The sequence below is a fragment of the Manacus candei genome, unplaced genomic scaffold, assembly GCF_025592945.1.
Source record: "Manacus candei isolate 608988 ecotype Guabito, Panama unplaced genomic scaffold, ASM2559294v1 h1tg000021l, whole genome shotgun sequence".
Lineage (NCBI taxonomy): Eukaryota > Metazoa > Chordata > Aves > Passeriformes > Pipridae > Manacus > Manacus candei.
In genome coordinates, this window is record NW_026138069.1 from 3553465 (window position 1) to 3579348 (window position 25884).

At 35.9% G+C, this 25884-nt stretch overlaps 1 protein-coding gene across 2 annotated transcripts in view; it reads left to right on the top strand.

Moving 5' to 3' along the window:
- AGMO (alkylglycerol monooxygenase) overlaps positions 1 to 25884 on the top strand; it is a 189231-nt gene that overhangs the window by 80670 nt on the left and 82677 nt on the right. The window contains exons 5-10 of one of the 2 annotated variants that reach the window (XM_051785980.1): positions 3907 to 4002; positions 18772 to 18838; positions 20379 to 20444; positions 20550 to 20629; positions 22514 to 22648; positions 23120 to 23236. In XM_051785980.1, the coding sequence (XP_051641940.1) occupies positions 3907 to 4002; positions 18772 to 18838; positions 20379 to 20444; positions 20550 to 20629; positions 22514 to 22648; positions 23120 to 23236 (561 nt within the window). Of the gene's footprint in view, positions 1 to 3906; positions 4003 to 18771; positions 18839 to 20378; positions 20445 to 20549; positions 20630 to 22513; positions 22678 to 22949; positions 23020 to 23119; positions 23237 to 25884 lie in introns of those variants that run through there. The other variant, XM_051785981.1, reaches the window with a different exon arrangement.

Here is a 25884-nt window from a genome sequence, read left to right on the forward strand (position 1 = left end):
TACTGCCAGCTCTGTAGTGTTTTAAGTTGAACATTGTAAGATAAATAAATCAGCATATTAATCTACGTGGGTTGTGCTCAAACTGATAGAAAAGATGTGAAGTGAAAGAGAATTGCAAAATGTGCTTGACAATCAGTGGTGTGAGATGTACTCCTGAATTAGGAACCAAATGTGCAGTGCTTCATTTTGCATACACAGTGTTTCTTTTTCTCCAGTGGAGGGGCTATAGAGAAGCAAATCTACTGTGAAGATTAAAAGATTGTGTTGAAGCCCATTTTGTGGGAAAAAGACATAGAAAATATATATATTAGTTTTTAAGAAGAAAATAGCAAGCTAATGCAAGATAATGCTATATAAATGAATATATAAATGATGAAGCAGCCAAAGTGCGGTTGTGAAGGGAGAGATTTGCACGTGCACCTTGAAAACTCTGATTTAATGCTCTGAGTACCAGTTCTCAACTTTCCTTCAAGGGTAAGATTTAATTGCACGTATTAGATCCATAATAATTTGATAGCTTTAGACTATACATTTAGAAAAAGAGTTGAGTAATGCCTTGGTATAAAAGCAGGGGAAACATCTATATATAAATCTGGAAAGGGAAGAGGTAACGCAGTTCTTTTCAGCAGTCAGAAGTTCACTTGTCTACTGAGGAGTCTGTCAGGACTGCAAAGGATGTGGGGTTTTTTTTATCCTTACCTTTAACTCCTGCAGATTCCTCACACAAGTTCATGCCCACAAAAACTAGTTCTTGGCAGAGGTCCTGCACCACCCCCCCCCACCCTGCAGACCCTCCATCGGCAGGTGGCCCCAGAGACCCAGCGTGGAAGTGGAGGGGCTTGGCGCAGGAAGCTCAGCGATCCTGCTAAACCTCAGGAGTTTCAATTCTTTCCCTTTCTGTAGTGGAAGCATTTATAAGCTTTTACTTACAAATAAAAGGGAGAAAGGTAGAGATGCCCCCACCGGAGAGTGTGCAGTGGACATTCACTCTTCCAAAGGGGCAATGCCTTCGGCGTGGAGGCAGAGCTGCAGTGCGGCAGTTCCATATGAAAAATTCCTCTCCACTCTCACTGGGTGCCTTTCCTGTCAACTATTGTGGCACTTTCTCAATGTCTGCTGCTGAATCCGCAACTTGGAAAAGATCTGTGAGTGTAATAAACGTTTTTCTGCAGTTTTGACCCAAAATTCCATCTTGGAGCCAGGAAAGCTTTTCCTCTACAGATTAGTGAAAGTGTGTATATTCTCATGAAATGGGTGATTTGGTGAATTGGCATTTCCAGGGAAAAACTATTTAATGATTTCTTTTTTTCTGACATTGATCTTGTTTCAGTGGAACCACAAATAGTAGAAATGAATCTTTGTATGGTTTTCATTCCTCCCTAAGGGTTGCACTTCTGTAAATGATCTTTGTAATCCGTTCTGTGAAAAATAAAGCTTACATTGCAAAGAAATGTGAGGCAGCTAGGAAAGCATACTCCTTTGTCAATCTCAAATTTACCTGTAGATTTACATAAAATTTCCTTCATCTCATGACTTAGCAGGGAAATTCTAGTGAAAAGCAGGTTAGAAAATAAATATGAAGATGATCCTACCTTCTCCTCTGAATCATCTGCAAATACCACCAAATTGCCTCTGATATTTTTAGGGGAAAAGTGCATAGTTTTTTAACCCTGCTTTCAATTCTGCAACCACTTCCATGAATAATCTAAAAAACACATGGGTTTTCTCTGTGTGTGTGTGGTTTTTTTTTTCCTTTTTTAATCAATGTCCTCTCCATTCCTTTAAAAAAAATTCCTGCTGTTATCATGCCATTACACTGGTACAATCAATAATAGGAGAAAACTGAAGTAGCTTTACAAAAATGTGGCTGTGTGTCCTGCTGTGTTGTCTTCTATGTAAGATAACCTTTGAGAAAAAAATATGCCAACCCTCTGATTGTTGTGGGACAAATATCTCTCAGTGTTTTGGGGTTTTTTATGTCTTTTAGCAATTAATTACTGAGGTGGTCCAGGTTAGAGGAAGAAGGAAGAAGGAACTCAGAAAAGAGATTGACTTCATACCAGTGTTTAGAGCATTTCTTTTGAAGTATTGGGAAGCTTGCACTACATTTCTGTTTAAGGGCATGGAGATTTGTGGATTTTAAAGTCACTCTTCTGTTTAGTAGTCTTCTGCGCAAGCCAATCTGATCTTTGTTTTTTAATTCTTATATGCGTCTTATGCTGACCTCTACTCCAGAATTTCATGCCTAAATGCCCCCCCCCCGATGGCATTTAGCAGCTCCCACCCTAGATAAGAGTTGCTGTGGGTTTTTTTGTGAGTTTGCTTAGGCTGAGTGATTCTTATGGATTGAATGCCCAAATTTCATTTTCCAAGTATAGTTTTCTTCCTTTTTTGTTTTATAAATGCTAGGCAAATAAATCAGCCTTTGAGGATCAGAGTGATTGAAACAAAATAACTGTTTACTTCGTTTCTCCTAAGTTCCAGAAGCTCAGTATTCTTCTATTACCTTTTAATTCCTTTAAGTCTTGGAAAGCAACTTCCAAGACATTCAGCCAGAAACACCCCATGTGTCATTTGTGGGGCAGCTGTGATCCATGAAGTCTTTGAGTGTAGTTTTTGAAATCACAGCTGTCCCAACCCTGCCAGATGATCCTGCAAAGTCTGTAGGGTTTTGTCCTAATGCTTCAGCCCTTGTCTGGTGTTGAAGCCAGCAGACTAAGCTGAGATTTGAGGGCCTTAGTCCTTTTTGGTTCATCACAGTGAGATATGACTGTGGTGACTTCCTTGAGAGCATCAGTTACATCACAGGGATGGGGTGCTGTTGTTTCAGAGACTCAGTGGGACATCTACCTATTGAGTAGACCTATCAACTAAAACTGAGAGAATATTGTCTTTAAATGCTATGTCCAGACCTACACTAAAGGAATTCCTGGTTCAGGAGCCTGTCATGGCTATCAGACTGCTTTCGCTGATGTTTAAAGTTTTGATTTTAGTGAAAAGGGCAATAGGAATTTGGAAACAGATTTTGCTAATTTTGCCATGTTTTACATGGATCTCTTATCTGCTACAAAGATTTTCCCTGAGTGTTAAAGAGATTTAAAGTTTTAAAGATACTTCTGCTACTGTTTGATTTAGGAAAAATCTCTGGTATAGAGAAGAATTTAATTTTAATTGCAGGTGATACAATACAATGTCAGGTACAAGGGAAAAGAAAAATATAAGCCTTTTTCTGAAGGAAGCAGATTGACTTTTAATGTATGGGGGTCTCGGAAGTTTTATTCTATTGCTCAGCTAGTTAAACAATTAATTGTGGAATTCCTGTGACTTACTCTGTATGTAAGATACCAGAGTGTTTCCTAAGTAAGAAGTTTTCTGATACTGTTTGCATGCTAGCATATTTTAGGACTCAGACTTTAATGGAGATGCTGTAGGAAAGTTAGGGTGAGAATTTATAATTAACTTGGAAAGCCAAGTAAGTAGCCTTAGCCTTATGGTGCTCATATAGGGAGTTCGGATGTTAAAACTATGGTGTTATAAATTCACACCTTGCTTACTCTATGATAATTCTCCCCTTTAAGTGAACCCTTCATGTCAAGGATATGATGCTGTCTGCTCCATGTAATACACAAGATAAACATCTAATATCAGGATTTATGAGTTCTTGTCTTGATTTTTCTACTTGTTCAGTATGACTTTTGGGAAACCACTTTTGGATCAATTTATGTCTCATTTGCTGTAGCACATCTAATAGTATAATGATCAGTATCTATGTATGCTGTGTAATTTCTACATTAAGGACCTATTAGAAGAAGCAAGTATATCATGCAGTGCTTTGCGCTCCTGAGGTAGTACTTCATTATGTTATCATGAGTTTATCTAATGTATGATTTTTTTCTCCTTTTTCAGATGTTCAACTTGCCCATGGCTCTTTTCATTCCCCCTTCGGTGTTTGCTGTTCATTTACAGTTTAATCTACTTTACCAGTTTTGGATACACACAGAGGTAAACCAGGTTTTTAAGCCATACCTAAACAGTTAGCCTGGAGCAGTGTCCTGGAAATCCACTAGCAGCTGATTTATTGTGTAAGAAAAATCTTTGTCTGATTTCTTTAAGGAGAAACATCTGTTCATTTTTATTTCTTTTTCTGAATATATATTGCTAAGTTTATAAGAAGCAATGAGGCCAGTTGGTCCCAATTAGATTTAAAAGTAACTGTGAGGAATCAAAACTTTTTGCTATTTTAATAGTATATTTTCCTATCTTGCAGCTTATTAAACATTTTTGGCAGATACTGAAACTGATTTCAATTTCTAAGATAAATATTTTAGGGAAAAATATCCAAATGCCAGTGCTTCTTAAAGATCATTTAGAGCTGCAACTAAAGTCAGATATTTTTTCTTTCTTAGCACTAGTAATTCTCAGATGAAAAATGCTCTTTGATCATTTGATGGCTATTTGTTTATGACTCTACCACTTTATTTGTGTTTTGTGAGTGTGTAGACCATATCTAGTCTAAGCACATATACAGTTAATAACCCGCTGTAATTAATAGGTAGTTCCCAGACTTCTCAGGTAGTTCAACAGCCTTTGCCTTCTTCCTTGCATTACATTAGAGGTGTTTAAAGGTATTCCATGTTATAGGTCAGTAGCGTATTTCTCAGTAGCCCCGAGTGGGCTGCGGGCTAATTATTTTTACAACACTTACTTCTTTGATTATTCTGCCCATACAGAACCTTTTCCCCCTCTAGTTTCGTGATGTGATTTGTAGGACAGTTCTTTAGGAAAGCAATTTTATTTTCTTTATCTGCTATTTTAGGTGATTGTGTTGTTTAAATTGCAGTTTTTTCTTTTATACTTTCTGTCTGTTACCTTAAAAAAAAGGATTAATCAAAAAAATAAAAAAAGACAGTTTTAGTGAACCAGTAACAAACTTTGGTTGATGACATTTCACTTCTGTTGGACACATTTCTAAAATCATTAACATGTCTGATGCTCTGCAATACCAATTGAATAGGGCAGGCTTACGATAAAATTTCACAATCACCAGAACTGGCATAAACTCAAGCAATATACAGTTAAGCTTTTTAAAATGTTTTGAACAAATTCAAGCAATTTTGAAACTACTAGTATGAATCACATGGTAGTAAAGTTTCTTTGCTCATACTTTAGGTTTCACAAATTGCTTTAGTGTGTTTTGCCACTGAGAAAAATGTAATATACCTCATCTATGTCTTTGCTGTTTGAAGCCATCTCTTCCTTGGCTATGAGGTTTCTAACATTCTGCTGCACAACAGTAACTCAGTGACTCTCAGCACTGGTGCCACAGTGGACGTCTAAAGTTTCTAAAGTGAATTTCAGATGCTTATAAATTGCCTACATCCCTCTAAAGCGCTAAATCCTTCATAGGGCTTAAAAGGAATTTCCATAGCATACGTGCAATGTGCCAAGTTTAGACACTAGTCTAAACAAGAATGAATTTCAGTCTCAATGAAAAGATAAGCACTCCTTACTATTAAATTATTGTGCCAGTAGAAAAACAATGGATCTTTTGTACTGATCCAGTTGATCCACTCATAGGACTTTGCTTAATGTTGATATTGTTGATTTTTTAGCGCAGCTGAAATGAGTTGAAATATGTTGAAGTCATGCTGTAAGGTCAAATATGATGTCAAAATAGAAATAGGGTTACACCATGTATTAGCAGATTTCCTGCTCTCAAGGGCAAGGGATTGACAGAAAAGAGTAAGGAAAAGAAGGGAAATGGTAGCAGCCATGCAGGTTTATGTTACCCAATATTTTTGGTGAAATTAATATGATGCTTCACCTTTATTTTGGATTTTCTTTGCAAAAACTATTAAAATTTAACTGTTTATAGCTGTGTCATCTCTATTTTTTTTTCTTGCAGTCCTTTTGTGAATTTTAATGGTTCTAATTATTTTACACAGATTATGTTAATAAGAAAATTCTTCCTGCGAGTCTCAGTTTCCATCTGTTTCCAAACATATGAGGTTTTTTGGGGGCTGCAGACCTGGGGTTCTATGAAAAACAGTATCCTGTCTCGGTAACTGCTACTAGCTCTTGTTCTGAGAGCAGATATCATCATCCCCCAGCAGCTCTGGTGTCCTCTGGGAGCCCATGGTGGGTGCTGTTACAGGATGACGGTACATATCACTAGGGGCTAAGGGACATAGGCTTTATTATGTCCATTCTGCTGTGCAAGATATAACAGTTTGCTTCTAAAATGAAGGAGCAATTGGTAAGAAATGTTGAGTTTTTCCTCAGATTTCTGTTGTTTTTTTCATCAGTATAGATGTTTCCTTAGATATAATTTTGCCCACATTAACTGGTCAAATATGTTTGGAAATTGTCACTTTACAACTTTTGATTGTACATCTTTCTCCTTGAGGAAAATAAAATCTATTAAGATACAGGGAAAAAAATCTCTCTTTTTTTTCTTTAATAGGTGATTTTTTTTTTTTTTGCTTAGAACTGAAAAGTTTAAGAAAGGACATTCACAATTTAGTGTTTATAGAAAAAAACCCCACATGATATTTAACTAATGGGAAAGATTGAAAGTATGTGAAAGTTTCTAAGGGAAGGTGTTTTGTTTTGGGAGTCATTTACATTGAATTCAGTAATTACAAAAGAATGATCATACTGTGCTGAAATTTTCTATGCCATGTTTCAGCCTAGAGCAAAAGTTTAAAGCCAAATATGATCTCTGATATTTTTCTATCTTTCCTACTTAAATTTTACATGTGTCCAATGTTGTTTCAAGTAGTGTTAAGAGATGTTTCCTATGTTATAACTTTGACTTTTCTCAGTATTTGTTATGTTAGGTTTTTTCCAGCTTTCCTATGAACAGATCAGACATGGTCTATTTTGTTTTATCTTATCCTAAGTGAGTCATGTATTCTCCGACTACAGTATCATGAAGATCAAAAGTACACTCTGGTTTGATCTCATTTAGACTTCTGTATTTCCTACATACTTGACATGTGTTAGTTTTTGTCCTTTTGTATAAAATAGTGCAGCATTTCAAACGCTATAAATCTTATATAAAAACTGTACTGTACCATTCTTGTGGTGCTGGAATCTTTTATTATTACTTATTAGAACGAACTATTGATAAAGGAAAGGCATATCTGAAATTAATCAAGAAAAGCTGGGTATGCTAGAGCGAAAACACAACTTTGTGACTTAACATTACGCACTTGTGTTTAACTATATTGTCCCATTACAAGAATTTTTGTTATCATAAGTCTACTTTTTTTTTTTCGCTGCTTCTGTGCATTCTGGATGTATGGGCCAAAGGCCAGAGACATGAGTATCAGCAATATTGTGGCCAGCAGGACCAGGGCAATGATTGTACCTCTCTACTTGGCACTGGTGAGGCCTCACCTCGAATTCTGTGTCCAGTTCTTGGCCCCTCACTGCAAGAATGTCATTGAGGTGCTGGAGCAAGTCCAGAGAAGGGCAACAGAGCTGGTGAAGGGTCTATAAGTAAGTCCTGTGAGGAGAAGCTGTGGGAGCTGGGGTTGTTTAACCTGGAAAAAAGGAGGCTGAGGGGAGACCTTATCAGTGTCTACAACTTCCTGAGTGTAGGTTGTAGCCAGGTGGAAGTTGTTTTCTTCTCCCAGGCAACCAGCAAGAGGACAAGAGTAAGTAGCCTGAAGCTGTGCCAGGGGAGAGTCAGGCTGGACGTCATAAAGAATTTTTCACTGAAAGGGTGATTAAGCATTGGAATGGGCTGCCCAGGGAAGTGGTGGAGTCACCATCTCTGGAAGTATTCAAGAAATGACTGGACATGGCACTTAGTGCTGTGGTTTAGTGACATGGTAGTGTTTGGTCAAAGGTTGGACCTGATGATCTTGGAGGTGTTTTCCAACCTTAATGATTCTATGATTGTGTGATTATTGCACCATGTGCATGGCAATCTGAAATTATGTCAGAATTTTTCCAAAGATTTTTTAAAAATCTCTGAGTAGCATCAAGGTATTGAAATAAATTCCTAATTGTTTATTTAAATGAAAAATGAAAAAAAAAATCAACCCAAAAGCAACTGAGGAAAACATTTGGCAGTTCTGGGTTAATGATTCACTTGATCTTAGAGTTCTTTTCCAGCCTAAATTCTTCTATAGTTCTGTGATCTCAATAAATCAAGAAAAAACAATTTTTGGTTCATCCAATATGGAATAAGTCAGGAGATCTGCCTGTAGTCCGGGAGAAACATTTCTATGACCAGACAGACCATTCTCATCTAGATCATAAGGGAATGAAAAAAAAACTTCAGTCAAAGAGCACTAAAAATCTAATTTTTCAAAAGCTACTAAATGTTTAAGGACTGTTACTGACAGGCAGAAATACTGCATTTCAGTTTATTTTCACAGGTGATTCGGAAGGTCTATGGCTTATATTAAACTATATCCTTCCATTATGCATTTATTACAACCAATAAGTTAGGTGTGTTTATAACCTGATAGACACCTGTGAAAAACAGAAATTAGTTTCTGTTGGTTTAGCTGTAATTTTTATGAGATGTCAAATTGTATTTGGAAAGTATCAACTGATCCAATCCCTGATGGTAGTAATTGCAGCAGCAGATTATTCCTTGCCTGTTTGATCTTTGACATGTATTACTTTCTGTTTAATTTTCTAATTTAAGGAAAGACTGTAATCTGCCCTTTACCATACTCATGGAAGTCAGGTTTTTTAAGGCATCTCTTTTTGCCTTGTTTAAGTTTTTCTACCCCATCAAACTCTGGGAGCAGAAAAAGGTGAGGAACAACTATTAACCAGGAGTAACATGGGTGAAAACAGGTGAGGAATGGGAATAATTTTGGCAACACCTCGTGCAGACTGGAAAGAGAGACATGATATTGCTACAAATATAGGGAAAAGTACATTTTTTTTTTGTCAGAAAACACCAATTCAGTGAAACTGAAACTTGCTGAGGAAATGTATTGTATTTGTCAAAAAAATATTTTGCACTTATGTGCAGTATGTACTGGAGGTTTTTTTCTGTGTCTTTGTTTATTTTTGACTTCTACTCAGTTTTCTTTAATAAAAAGCTTTGACAGAAAGAAGTCATGAAGTCATCACACTTTCATGCCCCACATAGCCCATCTAGGCTCCTTGAGTACAGGTGAGCTGTTGTGGCCCAGTCCTAAAGTCCTTGCATCAATCAGCTCATACCTAAGAAAATGATCAGATTCAGGAAAGATCTTCTATGTTTCGTGTTGGTTTTCTGTCTGATAAGGAAATTAAACAAACAGATTTAAGAACCAAGTAAAATTAAGGAAAATACATAAAAATGTGCATACTACTTTTAAGTAGCAGTACACCTGTGATTACTATATCAATAGCAAAAGCTATTCTTGAAACTCTAGAGAATGAAAAATCTATTGGATAGTGGTCAAAAGAATCATAAGATTTTTAAGACAATGTGAAAAATAAGTGACAGCATGAGACAATAGATAAAATATTCAGTTGTTAATTTCCAGGTCCTAACAACTGAGATTGGTATATTTCTTGGCAAATTTTATTTCTGCATTTTCTTAGAACTAGTCTCATTTAAATGAACAAGAAAGGAATACAGGAGTAAAAAACATATCACAGGGTCTATTTAAAGTACTTGCAGTAGTTTTGTACTTTAGAAGCATGTTAGTAATTCATTTCATAAAACTGAAAGGTATATCTGATCAAGACATGAGACTTTGAATTTAGAAAGCATTTTAACAAAACTTATTTGACTATTACACTTTTGAGTGTTTGCACTGGGAACAAGTTAGTTTTGTTCTTGTGGTTGATTTGTGGAGTTGGAGGAAGGTCTTTAGTACAGAGCTAAAATATTCAATAGTTTTCAAATAAAAACAGACATACTTTGTTAGTAGGTTAAAAATGTCTAGGCCTTGTATAATAGACTGATCTGATTTTCTGGCCAAGATAAGAAATATGGTTAGGCTTTGTGGTTTTTGGTTGTTGTTTTAGTTTGGGGTTTGCTTTTGTTTTGTTGTTTTTTTTTTTTTAAGTTAAAAGGCATCACCAGTAAAAGGTAAAATCACTAATAATCCAATGTAATTGAGTAAAATTTTGAAGCTGCAGTATGTCTTGAATTTGATGCTGGAAGGTCACTTTGAATTCAAATACCATATGCCAACAAAACCTTTAATTTTCTTTATTCTAGTACATTGGTTCATTTAATGAAAGAGCAAAAAGCTGTAGCAAAAACCAGACACAGGTCTGTCTGATGTTCCCCTTCAAATTAGAAACACACACATCTGTCCTAGTCAGGTTAAAAGGGATCAGAAACTTACCATTCAGAAGACTTTTACTAAGAGTCATCAAAGAGATGAATGTAATTAAAGATGATTACAGCCATTCTCCTACTCTGATGTTCAAGATCATGTCTGTCAACTCTCAGTGATACAGATGATTTAAGTGGAATTCCTAGAAACAGGTCACGTCATCTGACAGCCTACTGGATACTTTCTCACTGTTACAAAGGTCCAAGAAATTATTCTGAAACCAACGGGAAATGAACTATTTGCTGATATGCATACAGAAAAAAATTTTGGTTTACAAAAGAAAGTTCTCATCCCATTGCTAAAGCTGACGCTTTTGTCATTCATAAATTCATTGTTTGCCTGCCACAAACTCTCAATTAGAACGTTTACTCTGGAGGGAAAGAGAACAAATAATTCAATAACCACTAGAAAGATAAAAATACTTTCTTCAGTGTAGACAGTGACTTTGTAGGTCCAGATAGAGTATATATACAATGTAGAAAATAAAACTTAAGCATGATTCCAAGAAACAAAGAGATCTCACTGCTTCAATCCAGCCTGTCTGCCAAAATGGCTTATTAGATTTTCTGATCAACCTGCAGGATAAAAGTCCTGTCAACATTGCATTTGCCAGAACATGGAGGAGAGCAAAGCTGACAACACTATCACTAAGCAGAAATACTAGTAATAACTGCAAAATATGTTCTACTTTTCCATGTTTCTCTTCCCCCGTGAGGGGAGAAAAGTATTATCTTTCTAGATATATAAAGCACATAACTCTGCTTTTTGTTTTAAATAAAAAGAATAACAAAAAGGAGAGAAAATAAAACATTCAGAAGAGAGCACACTGTTCCTATTCTGCTAATTGTAGACTGCACTTGAACACAATTTAATCAGGAAAAATATAGTGGGATGAGGTATGGAGTTCCTTCCTTGGCACCTAGGACCTCGGTGATGATTAAGAGTTCCGATGTGACACCTTAGTAGCCTCAGGATGAGCCTGCTATTTAAAACCAAGTTCTCCTTGGCACTTTTAAGTATCTGAGTCTACCTGGATGTGCCTTTACACCACGAGCCAGTATTTTATTCTTATCTGTCTTCTCTTTCAACCTAACTGCAAATAGAGAGAGGCAGACTTAAAAATATTTAAGTAATTTAAGTGAACTGTGTAGTGCTGTGCACTTGAAAGCACTGAATTCAACATGGAGCACAGGAGCCATGATCTTTTTCATTCAAAAGTGACTGCTCCGTGATAATAGGCTTATATTGGTGATTTGTGTTTGATGGGCAACAATCCAGGCAGAAGAATCCTTCCCTTTTCCTGTTGAAGCTGGGTCAGTAGTGAGGCCAGAAATGAAAACTTTATGGGACAAAAACATAAGCAACGACTTCAAGTTTGATCCCAATAATTAAGTCCTTGAGTTTGACTATTGGCTTCTGGTCCTTGCACCAAAGACTCTTCTTGCAAGTGACAGATGCGAAATGTTTACTTAAGCAGCAGTGGGCCTGACTACTGCTAATATGCCTGCAGAAACCTTAAAACTAAAAATCATAGTTCAAGAGTTTTATTTAGGTCACTTCTGTCTATTAAGTCTCTGGAGAATCATCAAGGTAAAAGTGAAATGAGTTACTTAGAGATGCAAGGCATTTCATCACATTCTGCATCTTGGAAAAGAATCTAAACAACTGATTTACCAAACAAAGTTAATATAATAATGAAAGGATGCCGCATTAATGATGTTAGAGATGCTGTTCTTCGTAAAAAAAAAAATAAATCTAATTTTCCATCTTAACATATTACATGTAATACTCTTGAGTTTTTCTCATTGCTTGTACTCATTGAGAAGCTATTTAAATTAGTTAAATTCAAAACCAACAGAAAATGTGAAAGACCATTATTTGTTAAAAACACAAACTGTAGGCTGCTTACTATATTTCTGTCTGTTTAAAAAGGAAGATGAAGAGCCTCACTTGGCTATATTTTAGTTTATTTCAGGACTGGCATACTGATTTATGACTTTCTGGGTTTTTCCCCTGCAATTTCCAGCATGTATTTGTCAAGCTGCTGAAAAATGCTGAAATTGTATAGCAATTTTTCTCCTGGAGTTTGTTTAAAATGCTTAACTTGATGCATGACTGAAAGTGTGACTTGCTCCTTGCTATGCTATTTGTAATGCTGCAATTAAAACAACCAGTTAGTTTTCTCTTAGTGGAAAAATTGATTGAAGCTTCCTACATGTGCTCACCTTTCCCACAAGGCTTAATTGGACCTTTAAAGAAAAAAAAGTTGCATCCACTTATTGCAACTGTTAACTTAAATATTCGTGTAAGATGACAGTTTGATTCAAACCTTGCCTTCTGGCTGAAGTGTAAAACAATGAAAAGTGACAACAGCGGGCCTTCAAGACAATTTATTATAAACACATTTCTTAAGGCTGCGTGTTTATTATATAAATATGCCCTAAACTGGACCATCCATTAAAACTAGGCTTTCACTTCCCATTCCTACAATCCAGATTTATCAGAAATTCACCCCTATGAAACTCTTTATGATCCCAAAAGGCCTGATTCCTCTGACTTGTTTTATTTCTAAATTATAAATATTGTTTTTTCACTTCTCAGTGTGGAAATCTGGCTATATCCATTTTACATGCTTACTGGAGTAGAAAACTGCCTAATCAGATAGGAAAACAGTTGGCGGCATATAAATCAGGGTTTGCTGAGGATTTCAAAGTGTGAAACTGGCAGACAAGCACATATCCTAGGAGTTCCGCCTTTCCTCAGCTTCCCTGTAGAGATTTCACATGGCAAATCTGATCACCAGAGCCATCTGTATAAATACATGGGTGTGTTGTCCTAAATTAACACAGCAGCTCTACTGGGGAATGTAATTAAGGTCTTATTTTTAAATTTCCCCACCAGACTATCTGAAATATAGATTTATATACAAGGAATAAGAAACTTGTCTTGATTTTGATGAGGAAATGAATTGTAATATGTGTTTTACTACCAACTAGTCTAACAGAAACCCCAAAGTTCAGGGTGCTCCTTAGTGATGCTCCAGGGATGAATTTACCCTCTTCTGTCCTGCAGATCAGTAACACTGTGATGTTGAAAGTAATGCTGTGCTACAAACAGCTTTCCTTATACTCAAAGGAATAAAAAAAGGCAGAACTTTTTATATACGAATGGTTTTACTGTAAGGTTGCCTGCTGTACTCAGTCGACTTTCCTTCCTAGCGTTCATGTTGAAACAGAGTTAAGTAAAGATTCATGTTGCAGTGGTGACAGGAGGAGTTGTTACACAAGATGTAAAGTTTCCCTTGGATTTCATGTCACGATTTTTTCTCATTACTTAAACAAGAACTACATTGAAGTGGTGCAGGTACCAGGCAATAAAGATTTCCCTTGGTGCTGACAAACTCTGAGACCGCAAACGGAGGTGCTTACATGCCGCAAGAGATATTGCATAATGTTCTTTTCCTTTAGACTAGGGATTGCTGTCACAAAGGAAACATCTTTATATAAGAACTACTATTGTAGCAAAAAACATTTAGTTCTCATTATTTTCAAAGTTTTCAATTCCACTGTGTTTTATTCAGTAATGTATGGAAGCTATTTCTAAACATGCAGCTTTTAGCCTGCCTTCTTTATTGCACTTGTCTTAGAGTTGCTTCAGTTACTGTCAGTAATTCTGCTTTATTATTTAATGATACCCAAATACAACAGAGGAAATATGTTGGTTTTTAAAGTAAAGAAAGAAAGAATAGATTTTTGTGGAGAATTCTGACAAAGCTTTTATATCTATTATGTGAAAGACATCTACATATCTGATTTGCAGGTAGTTTATTGAGTCCATTTGTAAGGACTTTGACAAGTGAAAAATTTATTTTGGCAATGAGATGTTAAACAATGAAGGAAGTAGGATAAGAGTTTTGTTGGAATACTGAAGTTCATCTGTGGGTCACTAGCATGGGAGTTTTGGTGCACGTGACGTGTTTGTTAATTGAGAAAGGCAAAATTGGAGACAGAGGTTGATTTAGAACTGTAGGTGTCTATATCAGGGAAACAAACACAAATGTAAATCCCCACTCATATTGGTCAAAATACAGATAAGGTTATTGTGGGACAACAGTTGAGGTATTTCAACTTTTAAGGGATTGGTAGCTATTTTTCTGTATTCCTCAAATCACTGCAAAGTGATGAGATAAAGAATATTTTATATTCACAGTATTTCCTTTGAATAATATGTAATAAGGTTTGAAATACTGTTGGTAGGGATATTGAACAATGGCATTTCATAGATTTATTTTTTTTACTTTTGAAACTACTTTCCAGTAAAAAAGTCTGATACAAAAATCACAGTAGTAGCATCTCCATTTTTTTTTAATGAGAATCCTGATTACAGGCAACAAAAACTGAGCTGATCTGCTATTCTTATCACATTTATTTTGCTTTTTTAAAAACCTTTTTTCATTCCTGAATTGTGAACATTGTGAAAATTCTTACTCTAAAAAGTCAACTTGAATACAACACTATTTTAAGCTGAAAATGTTTTTCTGTCTTGAATAACTGAGACTTAGTGTATATGCTTTGGTGACTAGTTGCAACTACAGCATAAGCCTGGTTACTGCTACAAAGAATGCTTCTTTGAAATTGAGATTCTCCAAGGAAAATGTCTGGATATAATGAAGGCATGGAAACAAGGATAGACTGACAGATGAAAAGTAAATGGGTAGGTCGAGTAACTGCTGCTGCCTTTCTCTTCTCTGTTACCTGATAGGCATTCTTTGGAGCAAGTACTGTTGTTACACCACATTAGATTTTGTTCCTACAAACTTCATTCCTTTCATTGCAATTGCAGTAAGTTCCTGTCAGCCTGACATGGCAGTGTCAGAATCTTGCCTGGCAAAAATTGTCCTACTATCCAAGCCTTGACAATTTACTTTGATGAAAAATCTGCTGAGTTTTGCCCCGGGTAAATGGTAGAATATAGAAAAATTCAACAAATTTAAACAAAATAATTATCTTCTTTGCCATGAGGTGCTGCAGAAGCCTTCACAACTCAGCTTTCCACTAATAATATGTTTCTGTTTGTTGGAATAATTAATTATATTTATAGCATATATGTTTATAAAATATTTATAAAATTTTTGGCACCAAGTTTTCCATGGACAGCATTTTTTTATGTTTTAGGAATGTGCTAAGCCTCCAGAAGTAAACTTACTGATAGCAAAGGAAATTTCTAGAAATAGCACCCAGAACCATTTTGACTGTGTTGAAAAAATATTTTGGATGTGTTTTAGACAAAGGATTTCTTTATGGATTGCTATTTCATCATACTGGATTTTTGCTTCATCAGGTACAGAGTTCTGTACTGCCTCTGATCTTAAAAGTCATGCAGTTATAATTGTTATCTCAGATGATATTTCGATCAGTGTGTGGCTAATATATCTTTGCAATGTAAGAAACCTTGACTGAAGTAGGCTCAGGCATCAGTCACTTATTATGCTGTAGAAAAGATATTTCAGTAGGTTTTTGAATGTCATCACTCCAAGAAAGACTGTTTTAAAGAATGAGAGAGGTTTCATTATCCAAAGAAAGTAATTTCTCTAGGATTAGTAAAAAATACTTTAAAATTTTATGTAGGTTCCTGAGGTCCTCAGGGAGCCCCAAGACACAAAGTTCTGCTTTAGCATATGGATGTATTATGTAGACTTTCAGAATCATGAATTTTAATTTTAAAATATTAATTCAATCAGCTGGGCATTGAGACCTGAAGTTATTAATTCTGAGAATATTTTATTATAATTCACAGGTAGGCTAAGAGTGAAGACTGCTATTCCGTACTGATTCCCTGCTCTCCTAGTGCAGATTTGGTTTATTTTCACAAAAATTTTTAAAATACTTAGCTAAAAAAATATTAAAACCAACTGGATTAAAGTTAGGTGTGGTGTAATAGAGAAATCACTGCTCTCTCAGGTGCTGGGTAACAGTTCAATCCAAGACATTTGTCTTGGATTAAGTTAAATTAGTGGTCACATCTCATACAGCTTAAAACAGTGGGATGTTCTGCTTGAGAAAGATGGGAAATGGAACTAGCATGAATGATGAATTATTTCTTTCCTTGAGGTGGTCTTTTCAGACTTGAACTTATTTTGAGGGAGAAATAAGAAATACAAATGGTCCTACTTATGTTATCCTTGGCTTCTGAGTTAAATGAAACAAAAAAAACTTGTCTCAGTATTCTGCTTTTCCAGTCAAGTGTATGCAGGATTTTAAGAAAGGTGCTACAAATGTTACAGTTCTCTCTACCTGAAGAATTTGCTCAATTCTACACCCCTTTAATTACAGAAACACTCAACCAGTTAGGTAGATGTTCTTTTTGCTGTTATTAAAGAGAAAAATGAAAAAAAAAGTATTTTTTCCCTTTTATTGTGATACTTTCCTGATTCATAACAATTTAAATATATATGATGAATGTACTAAGTCTGCTTTTTGAGTCCAGATCTACTTGCACTTGCACAACTGTGAAGAGAAATGGAACTGCCATTTTTTGTGACTTTGTTCTGTAAACATTAAATGAATAAAACTTGTATATTTAGCTTTTAGACAAATGGACCTGCTCTCATGAGTAATGACTGCTTCTCTACTTACTGTATTTTGTGCCAATCTTATCTCTATTATTATATTACAGATTAACCCTTTCAGCAGTATGAGTATTAAATTTCTAATTAAGTTGTGTAAAAGACAAAGAGATAGATTCTTAAGTTTGTTTCTTAAGGTCTAAGCATTTTTATTTAGCTGCTTTTATGCCCCTCCCTCCTTTTTAACTGCAAGACATTATGGTCATAAGACATGGTGATTAGATACCATTTTAGAATATATTGTGAATACAAATCCTTTTTGGTTAACCAGTGATTTTATCAATTTGTGGCTGATGGATTTGTGTTTGGGATTAAGGAATGGTTACTGTTTTCAGGTGTCCACACACTTCTGTCGAGCTAACCAGAGCACAAAATTTGAAGTCAGTAGTGGGCTTTCCTCCATAATACCAGAGAGTTCCTAATTTAGTATAAACCCTGCTGATACAAACTTAATTCATCCATGTTTTCTGACAAAACTTGGAAAATTAGAGTTGAGTTTATGGCAATTATGCTTTCTATTGCTTTGGATTTGGTATTAGAATGATCAAGGCTGGACTTTCTGTAGTGTTGACTCATTGCCCTAAATTGCAGCTCCACTATGAATTTATGCTGGTCTGCTTTCTTTCCATGCCTCCAACTCATGCTGGTGTATTTGTGAGCATATGTTGGATCAGATTCAGGAACTGATTGAGTTAAACTAACTGAGAAAAACAAAACAAAATTAGTTTTGATTTGCATCAGTTCCCTAATCAGGTTTGTTGTGTTACTGCATTTGTGCCGGGATAAAAGAAGGTCATTGATAGAAGGGACAAATAGTCAAAGGTACCGAAGGAGGAAGGAGTACTTGTTTCTGGGTCAATGCCATTTGCTCATGTAAAGTGTTCACATAACTTGAATCACAGAGTTGGAATCACTGGATCCCAAGAAGTGCTCATGGATACAGATAAGAAGCATGAGTGAAACAACTCATATGGAATCACAGGATCATCAAAGTTGGAAGAGACTTTCAAGATCATCTAGAATCACCCCTAAACCATATCCCCAAGTGCCAAATGCAGACACCTCTTGAACATTTTCAGGAACAGTGATGCCACCACCTTCCTGAGCAACTTATTCCAATACCTAATCACTCTTTCAGTGAAAGTTTTTTTTCTAATATGTAATTTGAACCCCACCTGGTGCAATTTAAGGCCATTTCATCTTGTCCTTTCACTTGAGACATAGCAGAAGAGACCAACGCCCACCTCACTACCACCTCCTTTCAGGAGCTGTAGAGAGCAATGAGGTCTACCTGAGTCTCCTTTTCTCTGGACTAAACAACCCCAGTTCCCTCAGCCACTCCTCATAGGACATGTTTTCTAGACCTTTAACCAGTTTTGTTGCCCTTCTCTGGGCATGCTCCAGCACCTCAATGTCCTTTTTGAAGTGAGGGGCCCAAAACACAGTCAGTACTCAAGGGGCAGCCTCACCAGTACTGAGTGCAGCAGGACAATCACTTCACTGTGACTCCATGCTATTATCAGTTCTTGATTCCCAGTTCTTTCCATGATTCTCGTAAAATCATGAACTAATAATAACAATAAGAAAAATATTTGCTGCTGGATCAAAAAGAAATTTAATTTTTAACTTGTATTTTACTATTTTATTCTTTTTTTCATGAAAGTTGTTGTAATAGTAGTACAGGGAAATGGTTTAGACAAAAAAAATTTGCCTTTTTGTCTTTTTATGCAATTCACCATAAGATAAACATCCTCTTTTTTGTATTTTCTCCCTCTCTTTTCACTTCTTCTTGATCTTATACAGTATTTTCAAGTTCATTGAAACACTATGTTTTTTAAGGTTATCACCAAACTTGGGCCTCTGGAGTGGATTCTTAATACTCCCAGTCATCACAGAGTTCATCATGGTAAGATAAAAATGGAACCTCTTATTCTTTGGTGTGGTTATTTTTTTTCAAGCTCACTATTTCTATAGTAATAATAATGTAGTAAAACTGTACTGTAAAATCAGTTTTACAGAAAGATTTCAATTTTGACCATTACATCAAAAATAGTCCCTGTTCAGTTAGAAATTTCACATTATTTTAAAAAACTTTTTTAGAACTTAAGTTTATTTTAAAAATTTTATGTTTAAGATTAATTATTGAGCAGAAATTAAGTCTGGATAACATGAAAGAATTTGAAGATTGAGCAAAACAATTCAATATTTGTAAATATGAAGAATGATAGAAAAATATCTTATCCTTCCCCGACTACTGAAATATCATCAACAAACATGCTTTTGTGTTCAAATTCAAGCACTGTAAGTGTGAAAAGACATGGTTATGTTTTGGAAGAACTGTTAAATGTTTTACTTTTGGCTGGAATTTGGAATTTGGTTTTGGCTGTCTGAATTATTCTCACTCCACACAAGTGCATGATGATTGACTTTTCATCAATATTCAGAGGCATTCAAGACTGTATAGCATACGTAAATTGGATTAAGAGTGAACTCCATTGCATACTGAAAAATGTCATGGACATATATGAGGAGTAGAAGTGAATTTCATGGATGTCCTTGGCTCATTCAATGTGCAGAGATAATAAGTTTGAAAAAATAGAGGAATGGAAGAAAAGTTTGAAACAGATTCAAATATGTAGTTATATGTACAGAGGATGTTAATAACATTTGTTATATCCTCCCAGTGTAAAGTGTTTATGGCACTGTGTAGACTTTTTAAAGAACTGTGATGCTCTAAGTGTCTAATCCTTAAAATTTGCACAACTACTGGTAATCCTGGAGGGAGACACTCTGCTCTTATTTGCTCTGCTGTAAATCTAAACTAATCCTCTGATCCTGACTGAAGTTAAGCTGAATCACTCTGGAGCTGATCAAGGGTTGTACAGTTACTCCAGAGAATCTCCATGAACTTTGGGATATGTAATTGATGTTTCTTTGCTCGTACCTTTGAGGACAGTCTATGTACAAATACATTCCCTAGAAAAACATAGGAGGATCAGTTTTCCTCACACTGAAATTAATAATAATGAAGGCAGGTTAAGATATATAACATAGAAGACAGAGACAGCTGACAGCCATTAATGAGATGATTACACATACATGTATTTAGCGTATATTTTCTTTGGTTAAAAATGGTGAAATTATTTTTATTCGCTTTTTAATTTGTCTTGATAAACATATTTTGAATTAGTTTTACTCTAAAAATGAATCCTTCTATTTCACAGAAATTTTGGGTATTACACATTAGGTTTGCATGTTTGAATCTGAATAGAAAGAGAGCAGTAAGGATGGTAAGAAAAAAGAGATTTTTTAGAATTATAAGGAGTGGTGGGTTTTAAAACTTTTATTTTTAGATTATAAGTGATGCTAATGATGATTTTCCTTCATAATTCAGTTGCATGTATTCTGTATGCCATTACTTGTCTTATAAATGATTTTTATTATAGGTAGAAATCCTTACTGCATTGACAAAAATTATGGCGGCACACTTATTATCTGGGACAGGATATTTGGTAAGCAAAAAAAGGTTTTCTCTCTCATCTTTAGTCAGTGTGGCCAAAATATGTATACCTTTGAATTTGATTGTTGGTTGTTCTTTTGTTTTCTTCTTCCTTCAGGAACATTTGAGGCTGAAGATGCAAAAGTTGTATATGGCTTAACACATCCAGTAAATTCATTTGATCCCATCATGCTCCAGGTGCTACAGTTTGTATCACTGACTCTGGTATTTTCAACAGTCAGTCATGTTCAAAAGAAAGTCCTCTCTTAGGCACAGTCCTCTCTTAGGCACATCCTTACATTGCTGCACAGTCAATTATCTAAATTATCTACATTACCTAAATTTTTTCAGTATTTCATTGCAAGACAGTAATTTCTACTCACTGCACTGAGTATATGCAGAACTTGTAGTAATCATGAAAATACAAAACAGTAAAATCAACAACTAATTACAATGGTGATTGTAATAAGGGAGAGTTCAGAAAGATACTGAAACTGAAACCATAACACCATTGAAAACTCAACCAATATTTATTATTAAGAGGTGGCCAACAAAATGAAAAAAAACCCAGGAGAGAGGAAGGAGGAGAGAAATAAGCCCTCAGTACAACTCCCTCAGTTACCCAGGTGTTTTATATGAAGTTATCTTACCGACCCAGAATGCCTATAATTACCATAGCAGAAGCTGCATTCTCGGAGAGTCAATAGGCTCCCAAGGTAGCGAGCGTCCCTGCAAAAGGCAACGTTGTCCTTTGATGTGAAACTTCACTTTTCATTTCACCTCCCAGCATGAGCTCTCTGCTTTTTATACAATTAATTGGTGAAGTCTACCTGGGCAGGTGTGGCCAGCACCATCCAGCTAGAGGCCTTCAGTCCCACCCCCTGGTTACGTAAGTGGTGTCTCTTCTGCGCATGCGTGGGTACCTTGGAATTCCGCTTGAGCACGCGCGTTATACCTCAGGGGTCTTTTCTAATTGAGTCTGGGGGTTTACTTCATCATTCTCCTCTTCAGTTTCTCCTTCAAGTGCCCTTGAAAGGCGATGAGCCAGTCATAAAACAGCAATTAATTTCAGTTTATACAAGATGCTTGCTTCAAGGACAAAGTTCTCATTTATCAGTGCTTGTTTTCTCATAACTTGGCAGTAAAAGAACAAACTTTCACAAGTGGCTGGGCCAAACGCAGACCAAAGTATCAACATCTAATTAAGCCCTGATACAGTGATATAACAGGCTTTGGATTGAATGATGTCTGTTTTGCAATATGCAGTAATGCATGGACAAAAATATATTTTTTCTGTTGTTTTTCTTCTCTAAATATTGCTATTTCATAAAAAATTCCATGATTATTTGGATACTGTTTATATCTCTTTTGCATTTTGCTGTTCAGTGTATTCCAGAATGATTTGTGTTGACAGGATTCTATAGCAGCTGTCATGGTCTCAACCAAACTTCCAGAACAAGCTGAAAATAGTTTTTTTTAATTAAAAAAGGAAAAAAAAAAGTACTTGGTGTGATGCTTCTTAGATTTATTGGTCCAGGTTTCATTTAAGCTAGATAAAAATTCTCTGTAAAAACCTGAGGAGTAGTGGAGTCTGTATTTGCTTTTCATGACTGTTCACCCAAGGAGGCATCTCAAAGAATGAGAAATTCTACCTGCATGAGTGTCTGGGCTGGAAACTGGAAGGATGTGCAACGATATCCATTCTAGTTACATACCAAGTAATTTAGTTATTGAGAGTATGTCATGTCAAGGTCCCAGTAACCAAATTCTAGATTAAAACTACCATAAATATAGCTACACAATATACCAGTAAATACTCTGGATTGATTATAGAAGGGACAGATGGAAAAACACATATTTCTCTGGGCAGAAGTCATTGTAATCCTCACAGTAAACCAAGGGCTTGTTATGGCTTCTGCCTATTTCAGCCAGGTTTTCTGCACTATCTTCATCTATTTCTAATTTATTCTCTTTACAGAGTTTGATAAATCATTTATTTGAAAGCTAAAAATGAATAAAATATGATGTTTTATTAAACTTTATTTTACTAACAGTGAAAAATTACTTGATTTTTTTTTCCAGCTACGTCCCTTGGCTCATATTTGGAACACATTTTGGGCCACACCTGGATTCTGCAATAAGCTTTCTGTCATATTCAAAGGGCCAGGCTGGGGACCAGGCAAACCTAGACTTGGCCTTCCTGAGGAAATCCCGGTGGTAAATAGAACATGCACAGGCTTTCAGTTGTGTGTAATTTACTTGGACCTCTTAATGCTACTGGATCAATGTTAAAAACTCTACACATGCTATTTTAAATTAGCAAATTAGCAGTCATAAAGCATAGGGGAAGATGAAATGGGAACAGAAACTGAAGGAAATTAGTGTTTTAGCTGTGGTTTTTTTTTCTTTTTATTTGAAAGGAAAAATATATTTTTTATTTATTTTTTCATTATTCATTTCCTGAAGAGATTTTCAAAGCTGTTCTATAGAGTACAGTAATTTCTGGGGTTTTTTTTAGCTGTGGACATGCAGACACACACACACACACAGAGTTAAACTCTGTCTCACAGTAGGTAATACATGAGTCTGACAGTAGATTGTGCAATTCTCTGTCTCCCTTTTTGTATTTGTAAGTATACTAAGGAGCAGGTCACTCTTGAAGACTAATATCTGTTTTGCTTTATACAGATCACTGGAAAAGAAGTTCCCTTCAATCCAATTGTACCAGCTTATCTTAATTGCTATGCAGTTGTACATTTTGCTGTAATAGTGGACTTGTACACTGAACTCCTTGCTACTGTGACTGTAAGTAATTCCTACCTTTATGAAATAACATCTTGTGCTAACAGTAATGACACACAACATTTTTAAATATTAAAGCATTGAGCAGAGGTTCTACAGTCTGACTCGTATCTTATTGGAACTTTGAAAATAATAAATAGATTCTGTAAAAAGAATCAACATAAATGGCTAAATATAATTCTGTATAATTCTATAATATTAAATATACAATGTTTGATAATGTTTAGTGAAGCAGTATCTAATAACCATATCGGTTATTTACAGATGAATATAATTAAGTAATTAAATTTAAAAGTAATTTTCCTGGAAGGCGTATGTGTCTGCTTCAGTTTGTAGGACAGACATCATGAGGCTTGAAACACTGTAGGTTTTAAGATGTCAAGTTTGGTCATACTGTTAGATGCCAATAATGTCCAGGTTTTAGAAGGAAGATTGCAAAGGTCTTTCAGTGTTTGCATGTGGGAAAGTTCATGTCAGCATGAGTTCAGAGTTGGAGTAACACAGTCAGGGCAAATTCTTCTTCCATTCTCCAACATACAACAGCACTGATAGAAATATAGCAAGGAGAGGCATGTATATATCACCTTGTTTATGGGCTGATGGGACCTCCCTGGTAACTGGTTCTTCTATGGATACCTGGCAGCCTCCAAAGGTGAACTACAAGGCCATCTCCACCTACACGAAGTGAGACGTTAACTGCTTCCAAGTTTTCAGATCATTCCAAGGTCCTTTTTTTCATTCCTTCTATGATGACTCTAAAGTACTAAAGCTAAAATTTTCTAGTTATGAAGCAGAATTTAATGCATTTAATATTTCCACAAATCAGTCAAAGACCTACCAAGACCTACCCAAACACCACAAAAGTCTATCAGTTTGATAGACTGTCCTTTGACCATCTTCTTAAGCTCTTTCTAAGACCTCCTTGGTTAAACAGCAGTCTTCTTGTTGTGTTTGCGTCATCCCTGTTGGCACAGGCAGGCTGTGAGCATTCCAGGGGCCTCTTGGGTTCAGCCTCTGGTCTCCTGTGGACCTGTCATGTCCTGGCATGCTCACCTGGCAATCTCCAACCCTTGGCCCGCCGTGGTTACTGTCGCCTGCCCACCTCAATAGAAACTGCAGCATGTAGCATTCCTGATATAATATAAAAGCTACTTCAGGCATACTCTTCTGATTAGTAATAAGTTATTCTACATATTGTATTTACCTCTGCAAAGGGTTACACTGCAACTGCAGGGAATTTGGGGATTACTGAATCATCCAAGGCTTAGCCTATTCTAAGTTGTTTCTGAGGACAGGAAATTAAGCCAAACATAAGAATAAATAGCTCCACTGTATACAAATTATACAGTATACATGATTGCCAATGTTCTTATATTGAGAAAAGTCTTTGCAAGATTTTCCAGTTTGTTTTTTTTTTTACTCTTTTGCTGTTGCTTTTAGCAACAAGAAGTAAGGATTATGATCATGAAGGTTTTTTCCTATTCTATTCTTTTTTGTTTTTTCCCTCTTTTGGGTCCTGGAAGGAAAAAATGGATGGCTCACGTTATTTTCTCTGCTGGTAACTGCAGCCATTTAAGAATAAGTAATAAGGCAAGTCGAAAAATGCACTCAAGCCCTGGATGATCATTAAAATCTTTCAGTCATGGAAGAAACATCCTGAAGATACACCATTTATGAACTTGTTTTAGAAAAGCAACTAGAAAATTCTCTGCACAAAACTGTGGTGTAATAAGGTAGTAAGGATAAGAAGGAGAGCACAGGGGATTAGAAGCACCTCATCTCAGGACATAAACCTTCAGCGTGGGTGTAGAAAGTGCTGGTCCCAAGGCAGAGTTCCAGCATCGCTCTGCAGTACAGTGGGGAATCTGTCATGAGAAGGAAGCTTGTGTATGAATAACTTTACTTGGCAAAAATCTTTCTTCAATATCAGTTTTCCACTACACTGAGTTATGAAATGTCTATGGATACAACTGGAACTTTCTGTCTGGCTATGAATTATGTCATAACTGTGGCATAGCTCCATAAATGGAGAAAACTAACTGTTTTCCTCATCTTTAGGTATAAGTTCCATTTCATAATAACCATAAGACACAGCACACAGCTATTACATTTCTCAAGTGATTACAGTTGCTCAGTGTTTGGTCTCACGCCCTGCAGAAGTGTTAAATTTCGCTATCCGTAATGAGCAACCATATACCTTCTGTCTGAGTGACCTACATTTAACTTGTGAAAAGAGCAAAACAAGAAAGAACAAATACATATTTTCCACAGGAGAGAGCATACTGTGTTTGTTTTCTATATAGTGATCTGCACTATATCCAGTGAATAAAAATTGCTTCTGAGCTCTACACATCTAGACCTGATCCAAAGCTCATTGAAGAAATGGGATTTGGATCAGTCCCAGAGAGAGTGCTAAGAGTGTAAAATTGCAGTACATTCAAAGCAAAAGTCTCATAGCTCCAGAACTGCATGTATCACATAAATCAAAGTGAAGTGCACCTTAAACACATTTTGTAGTGTCTTTTTTATTGTTGATAGATACTGTAACATTTACTGTGCTTTTAATTCTGTGAATATGTGAACAGTAGACGAAAAGCAGTAAGGTAGATCTCTTGAAAGTTGAGAACACAATTAATGTGACCATTAGTAGG